The sequence below is a fragment of the Centroberyx gerrardi genome, chromosome 15 (assembly GCF_048128805.1).
Source record: "Centroberyx gerrardi isolate f3 chromosome 15, fCenGer3.hap1.cur.20231027, whole genome shotgun sequence".
In the NCBI taxonomy this organism is placed as follows: domain Eukaryota; kingdom Metazoa; phylum Chordata; class Actinopteri; order Beryciformes; family Berycidae; genus Centroberyx; species Centroberyx gerrardi.
Window position 1 is genome coordinate 20,371,698 of NC_136011.1, and position 27,420 is coordinate 20,399,117.

Here is a 27,420-nt window from a genome sequence, read left to right on the forward strand (position 1 = left end):
AACATTTCTGGGGGGTCTGTGGCCCTAATGTGGACTAAATTAGGGGTCCTTGATATGAAAAAGGGTGAGAATCACTGCTCTAGATCTGACTAGTTACATGAGCTTTCAAAACGCTTAATTTCCAGACTTGATGTGAATAATTTCCAACCTTTCAGTGAGGATTACCAGCCTCTAAAATGTTGAGCACTGCGTTGCCACAAATTACCAACAGGGGGAGACAGATTCTTACAAATACACTGAGTTTATTTTCATATCACAGGACTGTTTCAGGTTGCAATATAAGTAACATCTTGATGGTCCGTGCGATACTTCCATACCACCCTATACACACACAGGATGGAAAAACAGACCAAAGTTGTGCTTTTAAACAAATAGGCTGTTAGGATGTATACAGCTGGTATTATGAATAATAGTGTATACAACAAAAGGAGACTTAAAAAAAGCATTCAAATGCAAAAAAATAAAAATATAACACTGACAAGCACGTGGCATTTTTTTTTCTCCATTCATAAAAAACAACCAAAACTGACTCAGGAGGAGCCAAGTGATGAATGGCAGATCTTGTACCAAACCAGATAAAAACGCATTAAAAACTACTTCTGATACAAAACATTTTTTTTCCAAAAGAACATGTTCAATGAGAAATGGCACAGATTCAAGAGAGCATATAAGAGAGGGAGATCTGAACGTCTCTAAATCCTCTCCTCGACTCACAGTTCAATCACTGGCACACTTCACGTCATTAATAGCTGCATATATTTTTTCGTTTTGCCGCGTTTAAAATACATACTGATACTAACAAAATCGCTTGTGGGTCTGTCAGGAAGACACTATAACAGGGAGAAACCTCACATGTGGACTGCAATAAGAAAATGTGACCTTTTTTTTTCCTTGAAAAACTTTTGATTGAATTACCTCAGACATTCAATGAACCAAGTCAAAAGGAAAGTAACACAGGAAGGACACTTCCAGATAAACCAAGCGCACCCTGGCATCACCCAGGCTGCTAGAACTTCATCTAAAAACTACTGGAACAACAAACCGAACAACAACACTAACTAAGACAATGAGTAGACCTCATCTTCAGGATTTAGGCCCGATCCAACTGATCTAGCCTTCGTTACATTCTTTGAGAAATCGCTGATCTGATCGGAGGAAGCTTGGGAGCAGTAGAGACCCGAGTCAAGGTAAGACGGAAAGTAGCAAGGAGGGATGCATTCTATGACTAGAGCAACAGACATATTTAATGGGTCACAGCCTCCCTTCAAAGTTCATTTTTCCATTTTTTTTTTAATGTATTTGGCTTGATCGCATTTAAGAATTGCAGCAGGTCAGTACTGTTGATGTTTCACTTTTGATGTACAAACATGAAGCCTTGTTCGCAGTTTTTCCCCCGCCATAAAAAAAAAGCATCACAGAAGTAGAGTTTACTACTAGTTTACCAGTTAATGTGGACCAGCAAGCATTACGCCAAGTCTGTATCCAAGGGCCTCATTTACAAAAAATGTTCTTTGACTTTATCCTACACACCACCATATTGATCATTTCAAAGAAAGTGATTACAAAAAAAGACATTCATAACATTCATAACTTGGATAATGATAGAACTCAGTTTTAACTTTTGATAAATTTAAGTACTGGAAATTAAAAAAAAAAAATCTATGCAACCCAAGATATTTTTTATAATTTTGTGCAAAAGAACATTCTATAAATGAGGCTCCAGGAAACGCCTGGTGCAGAAGATGCAGCAGGTTTGAGATGGTTGAAAAGGTTTCATGGCATCTGGGAAAGTTCAAACACACAAGTACCTCCAAGTATTTCCACCATCTTCTACATAGCAAGTGCTCTAAATCCACTGCAACTAATATTTCATGTTACATCTGTACTGCATTTTGAGGCCTACTTTGGTTTTGATTCACTTGTTTGAGTGCTGCCCGTCATCAATTTCTCTCTGAAGAACGACCTGTTTGAACATACAACAATCTGGCATCGAAAAAACACAATTCTGCAGCTCTCCTTAAATGGGAGAGGCAAGCACAAGTTCATGTACTGTGCTGCCTTTTGAGGGAAAAAAAAAATTATCAACATATTTCAGCTTATATTGGTGCCATGTTTCTACTGTACGTTTCTGGAAGACTGAGTTTGGGTTCTCTGGTCTGGATTCGGAGCGTTGCAATGAAGCCGCGGGTCAGTTTCACTCATGTTCTCCACTTTGTGTTTGCTGGGGAAAGGAGCTCTGCTAGTCCAAGTTGTTCAAGGGTTCTCCCTCACGGGCCATTTAAAAAGGTAGAGTATTGGTGGGCGGGGTCTCTAGGTTCTAGTCTAGATTGTAGTTCTACTGGGGGTTTTAGATCATGGCCCGGAAGGCGAATGAGAGCGCCGCGCCCAGCGCCAGGCCGAGGGACAGGAAGAAGGCCATGATGGCCCCCGCCGTCTCCGCCTCGTGCTGCGCCACCTTCCTGTACGGGGACACCAGAGGGACAAAACTCATCAGGACAGTTTACCATGCAACACAATGTTTGTGACAAAGCATAGCATCGTTAAAAAATACATCACAAAAAGGTCACTGGCTGCAAAACGATAACTCATTCATTGTACTGTTTCACATTCATAAATTCATGCTTCCACAGTTCATCTGCAAAATTCTAACACTTACTGACTAGCATAAAGACTAACTTAGCATGTACATTTTCCTATGAGAGTGAGATCTTTATGTTTAGTCCTTACTTGGGGCCGAAGCACATGCAGAGGCTGGCCAGGTATCCGTTGGAGAAGGAGAAGAGGATCATGAAGATGATGTACCAAGCGTCGTGGGCGAACAGCACGGGGAGGTAGTGACGAGGCTGGACGTTACACAGGATGAACAGAGGGATGAAGACGACCCGCAGACCCACCAGGACGGGCAGCCACACACTGTCCTTACCCGGCTGGACAGAGAGAGAGAACAGAGTTTGTTCCATTTACCAAAATAGGAGTGATTTCTAAACGGTGATTTGGGGGGGAAAAAAGCACATGAACTTACAGTTAGTTAAGTTTGCAAAAAAATCACCACCACTGGAAGCAGTTATTCAATTGTCCTTCCTAGTCATTTTCATTCATTTGTGTTAAAAAAAAAAAAAAAAAATCTTAACTGAGATGCTTTCTTGTGCAAGTACAATGTTTGGATTTCTTTTCTTCACATTTACCCATTTCTTTACTTTGGAAAAAACATGCAGATTAACAAATGCAGCTCAACTATGTAGAGAGAATTCAGTGTTTAAAATCTTCTAAACAGTAGCTTTAAGCTGTAGGAAACCCAGTGCTGCAGGAAGACCGCCTGACTGACCTAAGGACCTGGACTCATGTTCACAGAGCATCTCAGTGGAACAGTAAAGGTCTTGATCAGCCTGATGATGCTAAATAAGCTCACATGGACAAGGAGCAGCTGACCACTGACCCTATATCACCATCACTGAGATGCTCTGTAGAAGCAGGTCCGACGTTCTCAACTCCAAACTCTCCAAACTCAATTACCCCCATAATCCTCTCCAGCTTCTCACATTCCGGCGCGGGGCAGGCGAGGTTAATAAACTGTACCAGCTTTGTACAGGGGGAAGCTAAACATTTCCACTCAGCCAGTCTTTCCCAGCTGAATGGCCTCGAATCCATAGAATTCAATCACTCGATCCAATTTGATTATTTCCCCTGGATTGAATGTCAATGAGGAAATGAGAAAGGATCTGGGGTTTATGAAACATTCCCTGAACCTACAGAATGGTTATTTTCTCGACAGAGTTTTGAGTGGGCTGAATTTATGCCGTATCGGTATATTCAACAAAGAATATAACGTTTGACAGAAGAAACGAGATGGAGGACCAATGGTATGATGATTAGCAGAAAAAATTAGTAGAAAAGACAGAAAAAAGCTGCCTGCTGCACTCAGTTCCTTGAATTTAAAAATGATGCCAAGGAGCAGCAGTCACAGCAGTTTGGTAAAGTAAGTGGGAGTGAAGTGGGGCTATGAGAGTTCTTTAAATGCAAGTCTATTACCGAGACCTCTGACTGAGACTAAGTCCATCTTAGCAACTATATAGAACTGTGCATTTTGTAGATCAGAAATGCAAAGTCGTCCTATCTCTAGTCTAGACGGACATCTTAATCTGGGAAGCTTTGTGAGTGCTGGCCCTGATGTGGAGTCACACCGAGGCCAACCGGGACCTGAGTCACCCGTCTGAAGCTAAAATAACATATTAAGGCTTGTTGCCGAATGGAAATTGGCCAGAAACGCAATCATGAGAATTGGCTTGGTGCTACAAGGTACAATGGAGCTTAGAGTAATGGTGAATAATCCATATTTTAAGAAACTTGGAAGGTCTTCAGTTTTACCAAGTTGCCATTGTTCCATCTTTATGTGCATGTTGGAGAAGGAGTGGGAGCTTCAAAGTCACCACAGTCAACTGCTTTCTCACCCCTCCAACACCACTTCCTTCTCCAGTCACTCAGTCACACGGCCTTCACACACACACACACACACTAGCCTTCCTCCAAAACAAACCTCAGACCTGAACATCAAAGTTCTTTTCCTTATTTTCCCCACCAAGTCTGAGCCACTGACGTCTTTCCACTATTCCACTCAAGACTCCCTAGTGACACATCCATCTAAACATCAAATGCAGCCAACTGCTTTCATGAAACTGTCAGGAGAGTGTAGGCCGTCCATAGCTCCATACATCAAGCGGACATCAACAGCGGATTCACACTAAATATTTTGATATGGTGCTTTAAAATGGATTCTAAAAGACAGTGCCGTTTTTAAACAAAAGTGCTGTTATTGGGCTGAATTGTTGATACGGCTGGGCGAGGACGCAATGTTCAAGTCTTGGTCAGTGTACTTGTGTACATCAAGTACATAGTTGTACATGATTTAGCCAAGCTACTCCAACTGAAAAGTGAATTCGAAAAGGATGGCCTGCATGTGTCTGGTAGTGCTAAAAGTTTCTACTATCTGCCATCTCCATTAATCAAATTTATTAGGCATTACTATTTTGATATACGCTCCAGTGGTATTTTGCAGGAGGAGAAAACATTTGAAGGTTGCAGATATTATTGTAGGATCCTCGCCAGCCAAGGAAACACTCCCCTAATATAACTGAGACATCTAGACAGTTAAGACAGGATTTGTGGTTTAGTTTCACGAAAGCACAACTCTTAAACCAGAGAACTTAATGCTCTTCAGCCAACAACAAAACCACAAGCAGAAGTGTCCGATGATTTGGGATCAAACTTGTTAAACCCATTCATCTGGTTCAGAGCACAAAGAGGGAGCAAACTCCTTTTGTCTCAAACCTGAATCGAACCACTGCACACCTGTTCGTACAACATGTGATTTGTATTCCAGTGTTATCGTGTTGCTACTGACCCACATACAGACGGCCGTCAGACTCCTGCCAGCCCAGTCCATCAGGTTGAAGAGGAGGAAACACGACACGGGGATGAAGTAGGTGTCTGTGGTGGAAGGTAAACAAACAAGCCGTTGTCAACAACAGCAAGCACCCCTGTGCTCAAGGACATCATTTCATTAAAAGGTAAATAAACACTAACAGACTGGTTTCATGGTAATGAATTAAGTCTCGTCCTCGGCGGGGGAAATTCCAACTATGTAGATCTCCGTTGAAAGCAACAATTAAAGTCCAACTCAATACAACTATGTTATGTCTATGGAAACAGAACAGAAAAGGAAAGCAATCCAATTTTTTCTCTTTTTCCTCAGGTCCTCAAGACTCTTTTCCCCACAGAGCATCCAACCCAACTATCTCTAACATTAGAATCTAAGAAGCTTTCCAGCCTCCTATCCATTAAAAAAGAACAAAAATTGTTCCTTCCAAAACAAGATGTTAGCCATTTAAAGGGAGGAAGGAAAAAAAGGCACATACTCTTCCAAAATGACGCTGACATGTCAGTAAAGCTCATCACGCAAGATTACTGAAGTTACCGGCTAACTAGCTCGCCCGGCTGTGCAGCACTGTACAGCTGTGAGAACGGAGACTCACCCCAGGCTCCTCCGTCTGCGACCGTCGACTTGACCTCGACCGTTACGGCCGGGAACGTTCCAATGGTGACGGTGAAGATGAAGCACACCGACAGGGCCATCACCCAGATCTGATCAGAGAGCACAGGACCAACATAATTAATGTTATTTTACTAGATCAATCTCTGTCATCAACTGTCAAATGTGGCATATGGGGAGGTAATGTGAATGGAGCTGGTCATCTTTGACTTGGAGAAAGACCCTTGAAATACTGAATAGTGGGACAAGAGGAGATTGGAGTATTGGTGGGATGCTTGGGCAATTTAGAAACTGGATGTCATACATTACGACAGCTATTTCTGGTGCACTCTGGTACTGAGGGCGGTGTTTTCATTCACAAGGAAATGGCATATTTATGGTGTATTGCTTTCATAATCTGGATCAGGATGTTGGGATGGGACATAAAGCAGGGAGGGACTGTTCAAAAGTGGGCAGGTTGGACCATAACAAACATGGAAAGAGAAACGCAATGAAGCCCATTGCATACTCTGATGAAGCAATCCACTGTGAAATATGTTGTGCATAATCTTGAGCTGTCACACAGCTCACAAATGCCAGAAAATAAACCATTTCTACACTTCTACCTATACTTTTTTAGGCATTTATTATTAAATAGGTGCATGTTACGATACGCAGAATTAGCTAACAATGCGAAAAAGCCATTTGATTAAATGACATAATGTAATGTAAACAAATTTCAAATTCTCCAAAATGAATAAATTCCAGCCACCTGGATGCAGCCATAGCGTCTTAGGAAAAGGAAACAGGATTTCTGGGGGTGAACACCCATAAACACAACCACACAACCACAAACAGTACCATGCTGCCACTCATGTCACTTTGAAATATGTGAAGCTGAGGGTTTTATTGACGGTTTGCCGACGGTATTATTGGTTGGAATTTTTATATACTGTACATCGGCATGAAGCAACCACTAAAAATATGCCAAATTGTCCAGGAAGTATAACTAATGGGAAGTTGATGTAAAAATGCGAGAAAATAAACCATTTCTAATTTTTTTGGGCTTTTATTATTAAATAGGTGCACGTTATGATATGCAGAATTAGCTAACAATGCGAAAAAGCCACTTGTTTACCTGTTTAAAGATGTTTAACACCGACACGGCGGGCTTGGCCTCGTCTTCTGTGAGACTCACCACCGGCCGTTTCTCTGCTGGGCTTTCTGGAAAACACAGACACCTTGATATCATTATGTAGGCTAAATGACACATGGAGTTAAGACCATCTATCCCACATCTGTGTGGGCGTGTGCACAGACTCCAGCTCTTACGTAACACAGAATTCCCATTACACACTCACACCGCTAATTATGTCCATGCACTCGTGCTGCCCACAGTCGAATCATCGTCATTCAAAACACGCTCACACAAACACTTCGCAGACATTTCTCAGCGGTTTTGACTTTCATGGGTACTGTGTACTTAAGTGACCGCTCCATTGGCAGTAAGGGAGACGCAAAGACTACACAGCTACCAAAAATAACCCAGATGGCTTACTACGCTCTGCTACTACGCAACTTTGTTTTGATCTCATAATATCATAATGATGATAAGAATATGCAATATTTCTATTTTAAACTACTGCATGTGTCCTAAAAGAAACAAAATGAAATGCTTCAACACTGCTGAAGTCAATTATTAATAATGGAAACTGGAACCTCGATATACAATTATAACCGAATAATTGTTCAGCCCTGCCTGCATGTGTACCTTTTTTGAGTAAGTCCATCTTGTTTTCCTCGTCACTGGAGGGTCTGGATCCATTACTCTCCATGTAGTATTGGAAAAACTCCTGTTGACAACAACAGCAACAACAACAACCATGAGCAAATTCCAATTAGCCAGCAGGGAAGTAAAGTCCCGGGGAAGATGAGATATTTTCCCCAAGATGCTATAAATTCCCTTTATAAAAAGCAATAAAATCAATAATAGCAAAATATATAAAAAGGAGATGAGGCACATGTGTGCTACAAAAAACACAAGATTAACAAAGTTACATAAAAGCAAGTCTATAAAACTGTTTTAAGGAGTGAATTAAAGAGTTTGCTGAATTAGCTAGGCCGTTTTCCCTCAGTACTTCCAAACTTAGACAATTCTACAACCCTTGGGTTTATGAAACTTTTTAAAAACAAAATCAGACAAACTCAAAAACGCATGGTGGTCAAGCTAAAAACAAGGAACAATTAGTTCCTGAAAAGTTGGAGACATTTTGGAGATACAACATTGATATGTAGGTTTAGGATGAGGCTGTGAGGGAAAAGGAATAGGGCTTATACACGGGCATGATGCAGTCAGTGGACTTTGGGATGTAATGGGTGAAGGACAGGATGGGGTTTAAAACTGCATGAAGCCTTACCATCTTGGGCAGAGTGAGGTAGGACATAATGGCCAGCAGAATAACAACACAAGCTGTGATGAAGTAACCAAAGGCACTGTCCTGCAGGGCTGATCCAGCTGCAGACAGAGAGGAGAAAGAATATATACTGTATATCCAGCCATGTTAAGGATGGAAGAGGTGTGTGTGTGTGTGTGCTTTGTGTGTGGAGACCTACTGGCCAGAGCGCAGATCATGGAGAAAGCGGCGAAGGTGCCAGCCAGCCCCTGTCCGCTCATGATGGGAGTGGTGTAGGAGGCGGGCAGCATCCCTGCCAGCCCAAACAGACTGCCTTGAAGAACTGCACCGAACGCTGAAAAAAGACAAGGATATGTAGGCGTTAGTACATTTCAAATTAAATTAAAGACACTGTACATTGTAATACAGAAATAGAGGCATCCCATGTCAAATTAGAAACACATTGTCCCACAACAACAGAAAAACAGCGGTCTAGTCACAGAGGCAAATAAAAAATTAACTGCAGTCACAAACAAGGAGGGAGGACAGCAAGTCTTTCCCCAAACATCTGGGAGCAAGCAGACAGTGTTTTATATAACCATTATATAACCACTACTTTCTTCAACAAACACTTTCCTTAAAGAGTGATGCCCACTACACGATTTTGACTAATTTTAGCGCCAATTAGGCCTTTCCATGCAAACTAGGGTTAACGGTAGCAACTTTGGAACTTTAAATTTAGCTTGACAAATCTTGTGATACATATCCATTCAAACACCCTACGGAAGAATGTGCCGATATCAATATCAAAGCTTCGGGGTCACGACGTCCTCCCCTCTAAAACAAACAAAATGGGCTGTTCCTCATCAGGATCTGGGGGGTCAGGACTGGCCCAACGGGGGTAAGGAGGGGGGTGAGCTTATCCCTGCTGCTTTGCAAGTCACTATAAATAAACAAATGCAGTTAGATTGCAGTCTGTGATCTAAAGCTCAGTATGGTACAAGGGAATCATGTGTGTGTGTGTGTTTGTGTGTGTTTTATGTGTGTGTACCCATATGCAAGGGAATTTCCCATCATAGTGGATGCAGACAATTTTGATCAAAAAGGGACAAGACGTGTAGATATGCATGTGCATGAGTACATACACACACACGTGTTCATTAGGCAGAGGTTCCCTTCCTTCAATAATTGATGGAACCGAGCACAAATTGAAGATCGTGAGGGAAAACAAAGATAGAAATCAGCATCTGTGTGTATGTGCCTGCATTTGGTAGCAGTGGGGCCTATTTGTTCGTTCTTCAATGGGACGACTCGGGTTCCAGCCACATGTCAGCAAGAATCTGCCCTACTGAAGTGTCCTTGAGCAAGACACTGAGTCCCTACCAGCTCCAGTGGATCTGCTCTTTTAGAGGGAGGATGGAGAAAGAGGAGGAAAAAATAGCTACAGCGAAAAGTGAGGGAGAGAGAGGCGTAGATTGAAGAGGAGAGGAAGAGAGGAACAGAGGGAGGAAAAGCGCACAGAGACTCTGCCGCTGACCCTGGAAAGCGGACTTCAGAGAGACTTTCCGCTACAGGGATTAATAATGGATCACTTTGTTATTATTCATGTATTAGAAACGCAGGCATCTCCACTCACAGTTGATGCAGACGATTTTGATCATAGTGAGAGTGAAGAAGGGCAGCGGGGCCATGTCCACCTTCACCAGCACCGCCGTCAGCAGGAAAACCACCAGGATGACGGTCAGGCTGCCCGAGATCCGCAGCTTCTGAGGAATCCTGAGAGACACAGACAGAAAGAAAACAAGACGGAGAGAATTTGAATTTAAATATCCAGAAAACGCATTATGCAGCCTATCTCCTATGAACAGAAACAACAACAAGGCAGAGAAACAGACAGAGAGAGACTGTGATACTTTGGAGGCAGGGCTCTTCGTCATTCACGCCATTTTCCAGAGTCTCATCTTTGGCTGCTGCACTTCAATGAATCCGTCATACAACTCAAATCAGTTTCTACCCAACCGACTGCACCACCCAAACCACCAATCAAAACTATTAGCCATAATTATATTAAATAGGGACCTCTGACCATTGTTAACTGAATTTAATACGCAACTATTGTGCATGATCCATTCTTTAAAACAAAACAAAAACAAGCGCAAATTCGTAATAGCTGTGACCACGTACGCGCATGCATACACGCGTGGGGAAATTTTTGAGGACCAACCAACCAACCGACCGACCGACCGAGCGAGCTATAGAGCTGCTGGTCGCAGCTAAACAAAAAAAACGAAAATCCAGATGTCAAAAGTCAAGTATTCAACTACTCATGACCATCCCTGCTACATATGACAGAGAAGTACTAGTTAAAGAAATAAAAGCTGGGGAGAAAAAAGAAGGAAAAGTTTTTAAAGCAGACAGGAGCATTGTCAGCTCAAGTAGAGCGGAGGGGATATGGGAGAGGGGGGGGGGGGGGGGGGGGGTGATTCACAGTTGAGCTGGGAAGGGAAGCATTTCTTGGAACAGAGGAGTTTTCAGGTTCGGACAGACGATGAAGAGCGACTCTGCTCTCTCTACCATTGGTGAAGCAGGCTTAAGTCAATTCACGTCATTAGTTCTTCCTGCAAATCAGCTGAATGAATCAACCATCTGTCGTACAGGAAATGCGTTTTTCCTACATGGCCCTTTCCTCCCAAATGCCCAAGAAGAGCCATATGACCGCAAGGAGAGAAAGAAAGGAAGTATCTTTTGGAGGGGAGGACTGGGAAAGAGGAGAAAATGAGGAGAAAGAAAACAGTGAAAAGTAGAGTGCAGCAAAAAGAGGCGACAGCGAGAAGTGAGGGAGAGGAGTAGATGGAGGAGAGGAAGAGACAGACAGGGAGACAAAGATTGGAGAAGAGACGCAGGGAGAGGTAAAGAGATATTGGGGGGGGGGGGGGGCAGAGAAGATGAATAGCATTCCTGGGTGTGTTTGTGCAGGAGAAGGGTCAACCGCAGCCGAGTCCACCCCAGATCTCTCTCTATCCAACTCTAATTAAAGCAAACATACCGGAGGCATACAGATATACATACACATAACAGAGGAATGATATGGGGTGACTGAGGGGTTCTGGTGGAGGGAGGGGGGGCAGAGAGGGCGAGCAGGAGGTGAGGGGGGGCAAGGGCTGAAGAATTACCCCTGAGCAAAGTAATGGGTTATTTTATTTATTCTAGAAATTTTGAGCCACTGTCTACAAATCTACTCCAAAGAAGACTACTGCAAGGTAGACATTTTGGTCATATACTCTGAGGCATAATCAGAAACCGGCTTTTATTGTTATTATTTAATTGATTATTTTTTCTCTTTCTGCATACTGAAGCTACACTAGGCAACTTCGCCCATTAGCGGCTCCAAATTGCAGCATGAGGTAACTGCTTGAAAATTTCGAACTTCAATACCCAGAAATCATTCATTCATCACCATTAGTTCCCCATATCTTCGTCTTCTCTTGTTTTGTTTTATTTAATATTTACTTTGTGAAGAGTTGAGTTAAAGTAATCAACTTGCAATCTTAAAATAGTCCACTAGAGGACAGGCGCGGTACAAAAAATCTGCATTAAAATGATCAACACATCAGTGCCTTGGTCATAAATTGGCTATTGTCAGCTGCACACCAGCTGTCCAACAATTACAAACATGACGCAATAGCGACGGCAGTGAATGTAGCAGCAACACTGATTAGTTACTCTGAAGTCATTAAAGTAATATTATTACCTAACTCTGTTACATGACTAAGCTATCCCCAACACTTTCTGAGGATGTATGAATGTTTGTGTACCTCTGGTGTATGAAGGAGTTGAGGCAGGTGAAAATGAGCAGAGGCACCATGGCGCACAGCGTCATCACGTTGTTGAACTTTGACTCCAGAACGTTCCGAGTATCCCCGCCTGCCGAAGTCCCGTTAGCCGTCTGGTTGGAGGAGACCTCAATGGGCAGGTCCTTCAGCCTACTGGTGAAGTACTGGGGAGAGAGGTTGGAGGCACATTTATCATGACCGTTATCAGCTTTTGTATTTTTTTGTGTTTAACTGTTGCGGTGAAACATCACGTAATGATGAATTTGAATCACACATCCATATGTGGTGCTAAACTATTTTGCAGAGGCATAAGAGCCAGATACTGTTTTGCAAGGGGGGGGGGGGGGGGGGGGGGGGGGGGGGGCAGAAAGCTACCTGAACTTCAACAATAAAAGTTTCCCTAATGGCCCCCTAAGGGCCATTCTATGTTGATTCACCTTGGATAATGAAACTGAAATTCTACATTTTAAGAAGTTAACCCCTCAGTGTCCAAAGGAACGACAAGGGATTAGAGAGGCTTTGCCGCTGCCAAGGCAATCCACCTGGCTGGAGCCAGGTCGGCCATCCTGAGTAAAACCAGGTGGCTTTTGGAGGAAATGTAAACAAACAATCCTCCCTCTCTCTAAATGAAGTGACCTCCCACCAAGCTGAGCCCAACCTTTTAACGTTACAGAATCACTAACCACAAGGCCTCCGTTTCAGTTACATTTTTCTGCTGCTTCAGGGACTAACAGCATTTGTCTGCAGACATTATCACTGTAAAATGATTACAAACAGCTTACAATGTGGCTTGAACTTACCATCGTTGCCGTCATGAAGAAATTCCATGGCAAGAGAGTTCCCAAGCCCAGGATGAAGAAAATTATCCACACTGCATTGTATCTGAGAAAAGAGACACAAGGAAGTTCACATGAAAATACATCAGTGAAGTCATTCAACTTAATGTCAACAAACAAAACTAGGACCCTACTTACTGTGTCTCATCCCAATCTAATTTTACAAATATGAAAACTAACAGAGACTAACAACAATAACAAATGGACACTAAAACCTCCACACTAGACTTGAAGACTGCAAAAAGCCATAAATAACAGAATAATATCACTGTGTTAGTGCTGAATGATGACAAAAGTTCAAGAGAATCACAAGTTCACTGTCCCAGTAATGAAAAGAGGCATAAACACTGAAGTCATGCCTCTCTCATCACAGTATTACAGTTGTGAGTGATGTGAATCACATTCGCCTTGATTTTAAAAGAGTTTATCTTACTTGTCCCGAGGTGCGTTGATGGCCGTCATGGTTCCTGCTGTCAGAGGCACGTGTTCAGTCAGGGTTTAATTAGGGCGGCACCAGGTCTGAAATCAGAAACAAGGAATACATGTTTCCAGTGTTTAGCCTACAACATTTACTGCCAGGAATGTTATCAACATCAGCCATCTCCTTTCTAGATATTGTCTTAGGTCAAACTGTAAACACACTGTAAACAAGTTACAGGTTGCGTAACATAATTTAAATAAAAAAGCAAAACAACTAATCAATTCAGTTTTAAACTAAGTTCCAAATTCAGAGGCGGCTTGCCAGCATCACCAATATAAAATCTTAAGCCTTAGGATGCAGCCTCAACAATCTCAACTCAACTTCCTAATATCTGTGTGGTGAATATACTGTATCTTACTCAGTCATCAAAACTGAAACAAAACCAGCACCAAGGAAAATCCATGTGGTTAAAAATTGCAGCACACAAACCTCAAAAAAAAAATCTTGCCATTTTGATGGTAAAGTTGCACAACAGTTATAAAAAGTCACAAGGCAACCTTCAAAAACCCTAGCATGCAAAAACACATTGCCTCACACCACAACATTCCCCTTAATACAAGCAGACTGAAAACCTAAATGCATCAAACACACACAAAATTAAATCATTCTCTATCATCATGACTTCTAAACAAAAGGATTCTTTTTAGACTTCCATTTTTTTGCAAACTTACTCAGAGCAGAGTTCAGCTAGGGCCAACAGATTCCTATTTCCTCTGGTGAGGTGGAATACTAACAGGAGCTCAAATGGTTCATTTTATACCTTACAGAGGTTTAGTGGGTTGCCACCCAACTGTCCACTGGACCGGCCCCTCTTTGCATCTCAGTGACTATCCCTCCCTTTCTGCCTGCCTCTCCACCCATTCTTTCTTCTCCACCCGAACCTCGCTCCACATTTTTTACGTTTACATTCCAGGCATTTATGTGACGCTCTTACTCGGCTTATGAGTGCAATAGTTGAATACGCTCTAATTCATAGATAGCTATCATTTCAAGCAAGGGTCACAGCCACAGTGTCCCGACAACATTTCTGTGGACGATCGAGGAAAAGAAGTAGAGCCAAGGAAAAGATCACTCTCCATCCTTTTTTCTCCTCCACACTCTCCTATCACCATTTGCCTTTCCGCCTTTCCTATGTTCCCAACACTCTGCCCAACTTCCCCATTTCCCCCCCTATCTTTTCCTCTCCATACTAAATATATCCCCAAAATAACTTTAACTAAATTATGGATTCACCCCGATCGCCACCGCGTCCGCCGCAGATCCTCCATATGAACGCGATAACTTGAGCAGTTTTTATAAGAATCTTTTCAAATTTGGTATGGACATTGATGACCCCTAGAGGAAGAACTCTATTGATTTTGATGCGTTTATGATTATTATAACTATTATTAATTAACTGATTAAATTCATGTCCATGCTATTTGAACCCATATCTCACCAATGGTGCATTATATTGTATTGAAATTTGTCAAGAGAATTGTTCAGGCAATTATGGAGATTTGTATGAAGTTTGCACTTTCTGTGATTACTATTAATAAAATAGTTAATTAGTTAAATTTATTATTGAGTGTTTTATTACATTTGACTTAATGGGGCCTTCGAGGATTGGGAAAATTTGGGGATATATATCATAGTTTCTCACCCCATTTCATCCCTCCTTCCTCCTCTGTACTACCCTGTATAGCCACTCTCTCTTTCTATTATTCTTCTTCTCCCTCCAATTTCCATTCCTCATTTCTCCCCTATCAAACCTCCACCTCCCTCCCATCCCTGCTTTTCCTATTTCGTAATTCACTCTCAACCCATCCAACATCCTTGACATTCTTTCTCTCCTCTTTCTTAACTCCTCCCTTCGTTCTGATGGAAGACATGCGCTCAGATGTCTGTGTGACACCTTCTCCAAACAGAGAGGCTTTTCCACAAGACACAACCTCCTTCAAAAACAAATAAAGGCATTTGCTGTCCACACACACACGGATATACACCAAGAAATTTGGCATCCAGTCAGGCCAAACAACACAAGGCAAAGTTTAGTTTGTCTCAGGACATGGACGGTAAGCAGTTCAATGAATTTCCAATGGCAATGTAAGGGTGCACCGACCGATCGGCCACTCATCACAATAGGCCTATAAACATTCTGAATGGGTCTAAATCGGTGGTCGGCCAATCACCATTTCAATTGCCTGATGAAAAGTAAATAAATAACCTAGGGATGGGACGATATATTGAAATTCAATATATATCGCAATACAAAAATGTGACAAACCAATATCTATCGTGATATTAGCTACATTTTACTCTGCTGTAGTATCACAAATGAGACGGCTTGCCCATCACAATTTCACAAGCTTTTCATCGTAATTATGTTATTTGCACTTTGTAATGACATTTTTAAATTGTTGTTTACATTCTAGAAAGTCAATGCGATCACTAGAAAGATGTCAGACTTTGTTGTCATTGAACTTTTATTTATTACATCGTATCATGGTGGTATGGAATCGTGAAACCCATATCGTGTATTGAATAGTATCGTGAGATAAGCATATCGTCCCATCCCTAAAATAAACAGGTTTCAAGTTGCCGGATCAGGAAAGCGGTCAAACGTACGCCATAAAATGCATCATTTCAATTAGCACACACTTTTAAAATAATAAAAGGATAATCGACAATTGGAATTGGCCCCAGAAAACCTGCCAGTGCATCCCTAGCAGTAAGCGAAAGATAAGATGGACACTGCAGTTTAATACAGTGTTGGCAGCACTTCCAAAGTGCAGCATCTAATTTTCTTTTTTGTCTCTGAAGTTTTTATTAATTTTCACATAGAAATAACAAAAAACAGACAAAGATAACTATGGAAACATTAGCACAAACAAAAACAGACATAAAATGAAAATAATAATAATACAAAAAGTAAATAAATAAAATAAAATTAAAAGTGTCAGTCAAACAAAGCACCTATAAGTCTACCTCAACTCACAAAAACTTGGTGTATTCCTTTAATAGAGCATGATAGAGTATGTACCCCAAGTCCCTACGTCAACCCACAAAAAACTCCACACTCTAAGATGTTACATCCTTAATATATATATGAGGAAGTGATTCCAGGCCACATTTCCAGATTTCCCTCGGAGATCATTCACTCTGGCAATCATATCCTCAAAAGAGGCAGTTTCAGTCATAAGCCTCAACCACTCCGTCCACTGCGGACGGTGTGGAGTCTTCCAGTTCTGTAAAATGAGCCTGGCAGCATCTAATTTATTTTATCTGACGGACACAGTGACTGTCATGGCCAGCTCATTGTCGACATGGCAGGTCATGAGTGTGCTGTAAGTGCAGGGAAAGACATTCACAACATTCCTTTTCTTTGCGTTTTCATTTATTGCCTATTTATTTTACAACCTAAACTTTGGAAAAAGGGGAGGTGGAACAAAGGATTTGCAGTTCATTGTATGCGCGCGTCAAAGGCCCAGCCTATATACATGGGAAACACCCCTGCTTCGAAGATTGATGTCCATATAAGGTCATGCGCATCACACAGGTGTCTCCTCTCGCTGGCGCAGATAATAGACTCAACATGTGCTTTAGGTTGGAACATAGACTAATCTGTAAAGTAATGTGGATCCAAACTACACTGGACTGAACAGGGGCCCGACTGAGAAGGTGTACCCAACTGTGAGAGACAAGGTCCGCATTGCGTGTGAGAAGGGACAAAAAATCTGATAGTCTCACAAGAGAACAGATTGTACGTGTGTCACACAATAGCAAGCCTGCATGCGCTTACATAGTTATTTACCACAGGGCCAGGGTTACACTGCACAGATAAAAACCCACATGATGGTATCTTAATAGTCCTACACAGGAAGAAATTACAGTCAATTACCACTGGTTGGACCCTCATCATGGGTTAGATGCAGAGGAACTTAAAATGAGCCCAAACCCCAAGAGTTCAAGGAAACCAGTTGCAGAGTTGTTAGATATTAGTTATTAGAACAAAGGTCAATTAAAAGCAACCTGGAAACAACTTTCCACCAGCTCTCAGTATCTGATTGGGCTTAGAGTACCTCTCATAAACTTGGGTCTCCTATAGACTTGGGCCTCCTATAGACTTGGGCCTCCTATAGACTTGGGCCTCCTATAGACTTGGGCCTCCTATAGACTTGCTGCTTTGACCATGGCTTGGCTAGACCTGGAATGGCCTTTGAGGCACACCGACACACACATCCAAGATAGGATTTTACACTCGTGTGCCTTCTACCTCTCCCCCCTCTGGCCCTCATGACACACTCAATCCCAGCAGCACAATCCAATAAAGCCAAATTTTAATCACGGCCAATGGAATTACAGATGCTGCCACGTGTCACGAGGCTGATAGAAGCTGATTGGTTCAGCCAGGTTCCAAATTCCTGTTAAGTACTCTGCTAAACGTGTCATCAGACTGCGCCAGCTGGCACAAGGTGCCTGGTTTTGAAGTGGTGCCCACCATACACACACACACACACGGGACACTTTGTAGTCTGTAGTGTGCTGTAAAACTCCAGTTTGTCCTCAGTCAATGACACTTCAATTGGTTTGCCTCTCAACAGCACCGAGCACCAAGAATCAGCACTGCAGAGGAAAAAGGTTGAGAATCAAAAGGGTGACAGTAATTGATCGTTTCCTCTCAATTTTATTCCACATGGCAACTTCTACCACTCAGTAGAAATACATCCGATAAAGCCAGGGCCAAACTACAAGACTGTTCCAGTCCAATCTCCTACCCAGAGCTCCCAGGAAGTTAGACATGCATGTATAACCCCTTTTTTCTGAATGCGGTTTCTGAATGACTTTCGTCTTTCAACTACTGACAACAAAGACGTTGAATTTGGTGTAACATTACTCTGCAAATTTCAAAAAGATTTTGTTGAAAATCTCCTCCGAGGCTCCATTTCTCTCTCTGGCTCACTTTATCCAGTGGGGGCGTAAATAAGGAAACATGCGGAAGGAAGCGGCGCTCCATCGGGCTCCACTGTCTCCCATTAGTCATTCTTTATTACAGGGCTGCTCAAACCACCTTATGGAAAAAAGATGGGTGTCGCACACATGAAGACGAGGAAACTCACACTACCCGATTTTGTCATGCAAAAACATTTTCTCAGTTGTTCAGAACTCACAGTAAATACAATTACTAAATAGGTCATTACAAAGTTAACACTGATGAAGAATTCTGTTTGTAATTGCATAAGTTAGGCCTCTAAAGTGCAACCAGTTTGGTTGCTAATAGGGCTGCACGATATATCATTTCAGCATCATCATCGCGATGTGCGCATGCGCAATAGTCACATCGCAGGACGTGCGATGTCAAGTAAGGCAAATTCAAACACGTCATGCTACAACTTTTTTGCTGCTTGATACAAAAGGAAAACTCGCATGGTTCTCATTTTCCATGACTAATCTACAAGAGAAGTCTGTCTGATATAACATACTCCGATTTCAGGGTTTGTTATAAGAGTAGCGTATGTTACCTTTCCAGCTTTCGTGGCTCCGAACCGTAGTTGGGAAGCCTCTGGTGTTGTGCTAGCCTATTTTAGCTTAGCCTGGCTCGTAGCTGGTAACAAGCTTTTTACTAAGAGTCCGGCCCAACTCTGCAGTGGAGAACTGGCACTTTATTTCGGTACAAGACAGTGTGTGTGTGTGTGTGTGTGTGTGTGTGTGTGTGTGTGCATTTGTTCCAAATGCACGGCCTCTCGGTGACATTCTAAGCTCTTTTCTGCTAACTATGGTAACTTTACTCACTTAGCATCCTGCAACTCACTCTGGCTGCAGCTAAAAACACACTCACTTCCTACTACATCACTCGCGCAGGTTACCCACAAGGCCACCTTCTTAAAGGGGCAAGGCTTGATAGAGCTATTCAAGTCATTTGGTGAAAATTCCTGTATTTTTTCATATCGCAATATATATCGCAGAAAAAAAAAACATTGCAATGTCAGTTTTTTCCAATATCGTGCAGCCCTAGTTGCTAATGTGCCCAAAATTGAAATTATGTGACCTGGAAGTTAAATTTGGCTGCACTGGTGCTCCTAGAAATGACCATTTGGTGCAACTTTATTTGAACAACTTCTTTAGAAAGAGCATGGCAACTCCTCTCCTGTTATCTGTTCTGGTGTAGCCAATCGAATGCAAACCTCATTTTATTCATCGCAACATTGTTTTTTAATTGGCTAAAATGAAAACCCCTTCCTCTCACAAAAAAACAGTGTTTTCCAAAAGCATTTTTTTCTGCCCGCTTGAGCTAAACTCCCATTAACCGTTGCCAATGTCACTCTCAGATTTCAGTCTTAGTGATGCGTCACTCTGTACGAGCCCAACCAGACCCACAGGACGAAATCAGTCATGTTTGAAAAAAATCTTGTCGGGCCAAACAAATACAGTAGTGTGAACAGTCTCCAATCTTGACACCGTTCACAGTACAGAATAATCTGCGTGACTGTTAGGCTGGAGTGCGCTCTCCCTGGTCCAACTCAACCAGGATGGTCCAGTCAGGCCTAGAACCTGTGTTAAATCATCTAGTGTGTGTGTGTGTGTGTGTATGAGGGTGTCTCGGGGTAAAGAGTCATTGTTGAAGTCAACCTTTTACGTAAAAAATGTGGCCTATACCATCTTGATCACGGGGCTAATCCTAATGGAAGAGGACATTTTTCTTGTCTCAGCAGCATACCTCTGCAACAGCGCAGCCTTCATTCCCAGGCTGACACACACACACACACACACACAGTAGTACGATGCCGGTCATATGACGAGGTGAGGGGAGAATAACCCCCGGTCCTCCAGGTCACTTCCCGGGGCCTGATAGCAGCAGGACTCTTACCAAGACATTTCCTCTGCCCTTCATTAGGCAGGAATGCCATCACAGGAAATTACCAGAGTATATGCAGTCGGCCTGTGCTGATATAAAAGTTTCATAGTAAGATTATTTTGACCAAATTTATCTCGATATACCATATTACCTCGATAATTATTAAAAAGATGAAAACTTTAAAAACTGTAGTATGCTTCAGTTACTTAAAAACTAATCATATCAATCTTGACTAGACTTTTTTCTTTAAAAAAAAACATTACAAAAATGTTGGCTTAGTTTATAGAAGGATAGTTTTAAACAAACTAAATACAAATACAAATAACAGCATCAAATGCGTGTCAAAGCGCTACTGGCCTGTATCCACTTTAACTCAGTCAGGAAGGTGAAGAAAACAAAACATCAATGATGACAGACGAGAGCCGCGGTCATCGCGTTATTGTTTTTTTAACCGCAATATATAGTACTACCGGTTATTGTCCCATCCTTAATATGTAGTAAATACAATAATTTTTCCACCATCACAGGCGAAACATTGTTCCAAAGGCAAAAAGTGGTGCATCAATACCTGTATCAGTGAAGCCTACAGGTAGCAGTTCCAGCACAATGCTATTTGATGAGATTATAAATTATTTGTATTGGTTAATTCCTCCACAAATACAGGAAGAGCATGCAATTTAGAAATGGGAACGTGGGAAGGTTTAGGAATGTAGTAGTTGACAAAACTGCTTCAAAATTAACACGCTATTGAATGTCGCATTGCCAAAATTGCCAAAGTCAATTAAAGAGTTCACATCAGTACTCTGCAAATATGGTGTTTGCACTTGGTTGTCAAAAAAAGGGTATTGAGCAGTTCTAAAAGTAAATACTGTACTTATATCTATCCTAGAGATACTGCATCTAAATGTTACCTGGTTAAATAAAGGATGGAATCAAATCTGAAATGAAGCTTGTTTTAAGGTCTAGGTAAGAGGAATACTTTATCATCCGCTCGGGGCATTTTGTCTGTTACATGCAGTAAAAACTGGATAATAGAGTATTGGACACACCCTGCACACACCCTCATTCACTCAAATAGTTGTCACAAACAAACACACCTTCAATGTGAGGACGCCACATAGACCGATGTTTCTCCCGGATAGTAGTCCTATAATTAACACAGGCAGGAAGCATTGCCACAGTGTAAACAACAACAACAGTCAAGAGAATGTTTTGTTCCACATTGTGAAAGTCAAAGCCCTGATTTACTGAGGTCATGTTCCACTCTGGGCCCACACACACACACAGAGAAATAACGCTGGGGCCAGCAGGATGTATTACATACGAACGTACTTACACACACATACACACACACTTAACAAGTACGTACGTAAACCATTGACGAGGATGTACACCACATGTAACTAAATTTGATCACTCCAACGACTAATTTTTGTCTACCCTTCCTCTACTTACACACAAATCCAACTAGTTTATCATTGAATTACATGCTAGAGTGTTTAACGACCCCATGCTTTAGATTGACATCAGTCAGGGTTTGTTTATCCACAGATGATTGGATCTTGGATACACAGGTCTTACCATAGAGCGTTCAAGTGCCAACAGAGCAGGGTAGGTTCAGAATTAGACCCTCTGATTGCCATCACACATGCGATCTTCAGAAGCACAACATGGCCGTCATTCCTTAAAGCACATAGCCTACATATCGCTTTACAAGCATGTACTGTACAGTAATCATTCATATGGCCTTCACATCTGTGTCTGGCAACCGGGTTTCCCATTTCATCTCCTTCCGAGAATAACAGACACACACAAAATACAGCCTGCTCATCAGTCCTTGGTGAAAATGTCCCACGAATACATTACTGTTGCATTGCGGTACATTGACTTTTACGATCCCGATTCCTATTTCACACTGCGTTTCCTCCTCCTCATCTTCCAAGCAATAAGGTCACTAACCGGATCCTGAGTCTACCTAGGGGGAGGATAGATCAGAATTTAAAAAACGCCCCAGGCTCCAGGAATAGATTGGCTCAAGCAATGGGGGAACCCGTGGGTGTGAACAGCCTAATCTTAAAAAGCAGATATAATCTTCTATAAAAATGTCATTATATCAACCAGCAAAGCTAGAAAATTAGAGAAATCAAGAGCATGAAAACGATAAAAAAAATATAGTCCTAGGTTCCCAAGGTTGCCCAATAAAAATCAATCATAGATCATCAACAGCTATTGTCAGTTTCATGAGCACTAAAATATATAAAGCAGTGAAGGAATGTGGCCATGGAGCTGCTGAACTGTTGTAGCTAGCCAAGTTGTAAAAGCTCCAAAAGCGGCCAGACCTGCAATCAAAGGACAGTTCATTGGTAGGGTGACAGAGCTGCTATTGGCAGGGGGTCTCAAACAAACACACACACACACACACACACACGTGGCAAATGGACCAATACCAGCTGCGTATGTGGCCTCATCCCATTAGTCTGTTGACAGAGACAAATGGAGATGCAACTAGCCTTGAACTGCACAAAAGGGAAGCTCCTACAAAACTCCTACGTTAGCTTAACATACAATCCACTCCATGTATGCATTTTCATTGTTGTTTTGATTAACTAGGGATGGGAATTGATAAGATTTTATTGATACCAATGCTATTATTGATTCTGCTTATCGGTCCGGTTCTTTATCGATTCCCTTATTGATTCCCGATCAATTTTCTGTGTGGAAAAAAAAGTAGGCCTACACAGGTTTTCAGCACTGTTGTCATCTTTCTTCGTGAAATAAAGCCACGCTTTGGACCGTTTCTTCCTCTCCGCCATGACTCCTTCTTGTTGCAAGTTTCCAGCAGCGTAGACGCAGAGTTTGACGTCATGACGCATGAGTTTTTGCAATGCGCATGCGCAACTGTCAGAAAAACATGGCATCGATAAAAGGAATTGATAACCTCGGAGGCATACGATTCCGATGGATCAGACAATTTGGAACCGGTTCTCAACTGGAACCGGTTCTCGATTCCCATCCCTATGATTAACAGCAGCAATCATGCATCTACGCCTGCAACAACAGAGTCCTGGCTTTGTTCTAAGGAGTTAAGCGCCAAAAAAGTTGAGAACCACTGATCTAGATGAATGATCCCTATTTCAGCACTCCGCGCCTGTGGTTGCCTTTAGTGAGTATGAGGACGCCTTTAATAGAAGCCGACGGTAATCACAGCCAGTCACCCTGGCAGCTAATGAAACGTTGCCTGGAAGTTTCATAACTCTCCATCACATCCACAGTCTTGGTTTTTGTGATAGCCAATCTCACAGCCAGTAACCGTCGCTTCATACAACTTGTCCACACAGGCCTTTCACTAATGGCCATATTAAAATCCTAAAAAAAAAAGTAAATCAAGCCAAAAGGTTTAAAAAAACTTGACAATACAAACCAAGGCTCCAGTCACAGAACATAGGCTGCAGTGTGGCGGTGTTGATAGACGGCCAAATACATATTCACCTCATCACTTCCACATGGATAGAGAGGCATTTGAGCATTCAGTAGCAATCCAAGCAGACCCAGCAGGCCTAGGTAACACTGTTGGGAACCTAATGCTCCGATGGACAAAGAAACGTGGAGACAGACGAGATTAACCCAAACAAACCTTTTACAGCACTGGACCTGTACTCTCTGGAAAGCTGGGGGTAGAAATCCAATCAAACAAACACACCCCAAGAGAATTCACTACTAAGAAATTACATTCCATTAACAATACTAATATGAATGTGGCAGAAATTCTCTTCTCGCTTGTCCCACTCCACCATGAAGCCAAAACACAGGGTCAGGTACAGAACAGCACTGGAGAAGGTAGAGATTCAGTGTCTTGTTCAGAGGCACTTCAGCAGGGCGGATGCTTGCCGACACGAGGGCTTGAACCGAGGTACTCTGTTTGAATGCCGGTCTCCCTCCTCACTACACCACCCTGCTGCCCCCTTAATGACATCTTCACTGCCATGACAGTCCCGTTATCACACAAAGGAAGCAACTTCTTGCCAACATAATTGTTCTTGTTCTAGTTAATGATAATATTTGCGCAGCACTTTGGAAGACAGTTCGTTTCCTGGCTGCAGAGAAACAGCGACCATGCAGCAGGTGTAGGCTGTCCAGCTATGCTTTTGTGGAAACAACCCCAACCAAACCAGATCCAGCTGTGCTGTTGTTACCTTGTGGGAATAAACTACAACCGTAGGATTATTTTTGAGAGCTAGATTTGCCCACTGAATATAAAAAGAACTGCTATCTCTTCTTATATTGCACACTGTGAATAGGGAGCAGTGTGGTGCTAACCCTATTGCACATGTCTCATCCTTTAGTCACAGGCAGCCTGGAGGACTGAATGGAAGCAGGGTGCAGTTTCATTCCCAAACTATGCCATCTTCCCTCCTCTGCTCCCTTGATAACTGAACTTTTACACATCTGACTATACCTGGTGAAATCTGTCCCTACTTGCTTCCCCTTGTTACTCAGCCCCCATATGTTGCTCGTCCCTATATCACTTAAGAAACTTCAGGCAGATGCAGGTCTGTGCAGGGAAGAGCCCAGGAGAAAACGGTGAGCAGACAGGAACAGTGTGCGGCCGTGCTTCGCAAAACCGGGATGTGATCAGGGCAATACAAAATAAAGGCAGGAAAGAATGGGACAGAAACAGGAAAATAGGACTCTACTACAAACAAATGAGAGCTGTATAACCTAAATCCTTGGGGAAAACCTGGGGTGAAAAAAAGAAAATGATTTAAAATAAATAAATATATCACATTCTTGCCGAAAGAAGGTGGGGGCATACAAGGTCGCCAAATCCATTGTCTCCAGCCTGACCCTCCCCTGTACACGCCGAACCATTTCCCGCCACTCAGAGAGCAGGAACAAAGCCCATCTCCAGCTGCCCGCCTGTAGTTGGTTCAAGTGGTTTGGATACATTGCTGACTAATGACCTGGCAGTTGCGACCCTGCTTCTCACCATGACTACTCTACTTACTCACAGCACTGATGGGTTCAAATTAAAAGACTTTAACAAACAAGAAAAAGGATGCTAATAAACCGATTTCTCTGGTTAAACTCTGACTGTAATCATTTGGCTGACATTAGCTCCATGCGCTCGACTCAAGCAACAGGTGGGAAACTTAAGGCCTTCCCTCTCGTATAAAACAGATGCTCATTTGCACCCACTGGTCGCTGCAGTCCATCAGCTGTTCAGCGGAAAACAAAGCCACCATTCTGGTGCGCTCCTCTCCTTGGTGGAGGGTCAGCAGAGACACAAATAGCTCAGACAGACACGTGTGAAATGATGGAGCAAGCCAGGAAACACACCACCCACCCGAGAGTTAGAAAGATCCCTCATGATGAAGAACTATAATCCTATAAGACATTTTATTAGGATGCTCATAGAAATATCCCATTAAAACCTCAAAATATTAAGCTGCTACTATAGGCCAGAAAATATACTACAGAAAATCCTTAAGTAGTGCCATAAAAGAAAAAAATACTATTCAGTACAATAAACTCACTATTGAGTACCACAGGCACAAGTTCCTACACTCCTACACAAAAAGGATGTGTCATTTTTAACATATCTGTGTGGCTTCCTTGGGACAACATACATTTGTGTTACTTTTCAACACAAGCCATTTTAATAACATTTTGTGTTAAAATATATAGTCATTATTGTGTTGGTAAATAACACAAATGTGTTGTCCAAAAGAAGCCACAAAGGCGTGTTAAAAAATCTCATCTTTTTAAGTGTATATGAATATTGCAGTGATTTTCCACTATGGTTTGACCTAACAGTGACATAAATAAACTCAGGTTTAACTGGTCACCCTACTATGATTCTTGATTCTAATCCACATTGTTGTCCAAAAAACACAAGACAGCAGGAATGCGAGTCGGTGATAAAACTGCGCGTCCTTTTTGAGTCATCGCTGGCATGCTTGTGCATTCAATGGACTCTCGGGTAACAAGCCAACCTTATTACTCAAAGGCTTGCATCTATCTCATGATGTCCGCCCACATGCTACCGCTCAAAATTTCATTAACTAGCGAGCCAGTTAACACGGACACTCACACGCGCTCTCAGACAACAGTCATGCGACCCATCATTTATCAGCTGCCATATGGGATACGAGCTGTAATCTGGGTGTCTGCAGGTTTTATCAAGTTCAATTTAAGACCTTGTTAATGCCACTTGGTCTGAAATATATGGACGAAAATCTGTGTGACTGGGCTGATTTCCAATTGAAAAAAAAACAGAAAAACCACAACTTTTAAGGCTTCTGAAACTGAATTAAAGACTTAAAATGCTATATTTAACTGCATTTGAGACCTTTTAACGGGCATAATATAATTTAAATAATTCCCCAGGACATGTGGGCACCCTATGTGACACTGATAGTTAAGACTAAAGTTTGATGTAGTTTTGGCAGACAACGTGAAAATGAATCAAGGAATCCAAAGAAACTGAAGAGATGAGATCTCGATCTCATCTCATTTTTGCAACATTTCATTTTACAACAGTAGCCTACTTTTTGCCATTTTCTCAGCATGCCCTATGAGTGTAACGTTAATCCCCGGCTACATGCTCCACAGCCCGGACAGACCATGCGTGAAGTTGGCGCTAAATTTAATTCCGCGACATGCCCGTCAACAAAGGAGACATGCGGGCGTCCAGCAACACAACACCGGCATGTGTTTTAATGTCAGTAACGATGTTAGGTCATCAAGATAAGCCACGGAATCGTAAATTTAACAAAGCTGCTTCATACATCCGAAGTCAAAAGAAGATATATCTTCAAAGACAATCTTACAACCGTCTATATCAGAAAGTTCGCCGAACCGTCTTGCTTTAAATGTAATAAAACCACGAACAGCCGTCAGTCCTTAAAGGTGCCAGTCATGATCGGACGACAATAACACTTCAAACACTCTTTATCCATAATAACGTTTCCTACCTTACAGTCTGTGAGTAGAGGGCTGTTGTGTCTGATCCCGTCT

At 42.2% G+C, this 27,420-nt stretch overlaps 1 protein-coding gene across 2 annotated transcripts; it reads right to left on the reverse strand.

Moving 5' to 3' along the window:
* Positions 1–222: 222 nt before the first annotated feature.
* Positions 223–27,420, reverse strand: LOC139917465 (equilibrative nucleoside transporter 1-like). 2 transcript variants are annotated; one of them, XM_071906585.2, is made up of 13 exons: positions 27,378–27,420; positions 13,521–13,606; positions 13,052–13,133; positions 12,234–12,415; positions 10,055–10,194; positions 8,639–8,773; positions 8,443–8,540; positions 7,797–7,878; positions 7,164–7,249; positions 6,030–6,138; positions 5,399–5,484; positions 2,728–2,927; positions 223–2,459 (listed from the first exon to the last, which is right to left on the reverse strand). In XM_071906585.2, exons 2-13 carry the CDS (start codon positions 13,547–13,549, stop codon positions 2,348–2,350), a joined length of 1,341 nt encoding a protein of 446 aa, XP_071762686.1. In that variant the 5' UTR covers positions 13,550–13,606; positions 27,378–27,420; the 3' UTR covers positions 223–2,347. The 2 variants fall into 2 exon arrangements, with proteins under 2 accessions (XP_071762686.1, XP_078144930.1); XM_078288804.1 differs by lacking the exon at positions 27,378–27,420 and adding an exon at positions 14,240–14,358.

Bases quoted from the DNA above. Each gene is read 5' to 3' on its own strand.
- LOC139917465 (XM_071906585.2), bottom strand. From the start codon at position 13,549: ATGACGGCCATCAACGCACCTCGGGACAA. The intron at 8,541-8,638 runs GTAGGTCTCCAC...CTCTGTCTGCAG, and splicing joins CATGATCTGCGCTCTGGCCA to CTGGATCAGCCCTGCAGGAC. The intron at 7,250-7,796 runs GTACACATGCAG...TGTGTTTTCCAG, and splicing joins GATGGACTTACTCAAAAAAG to AAAGCCCAGCAGAGAAACGG.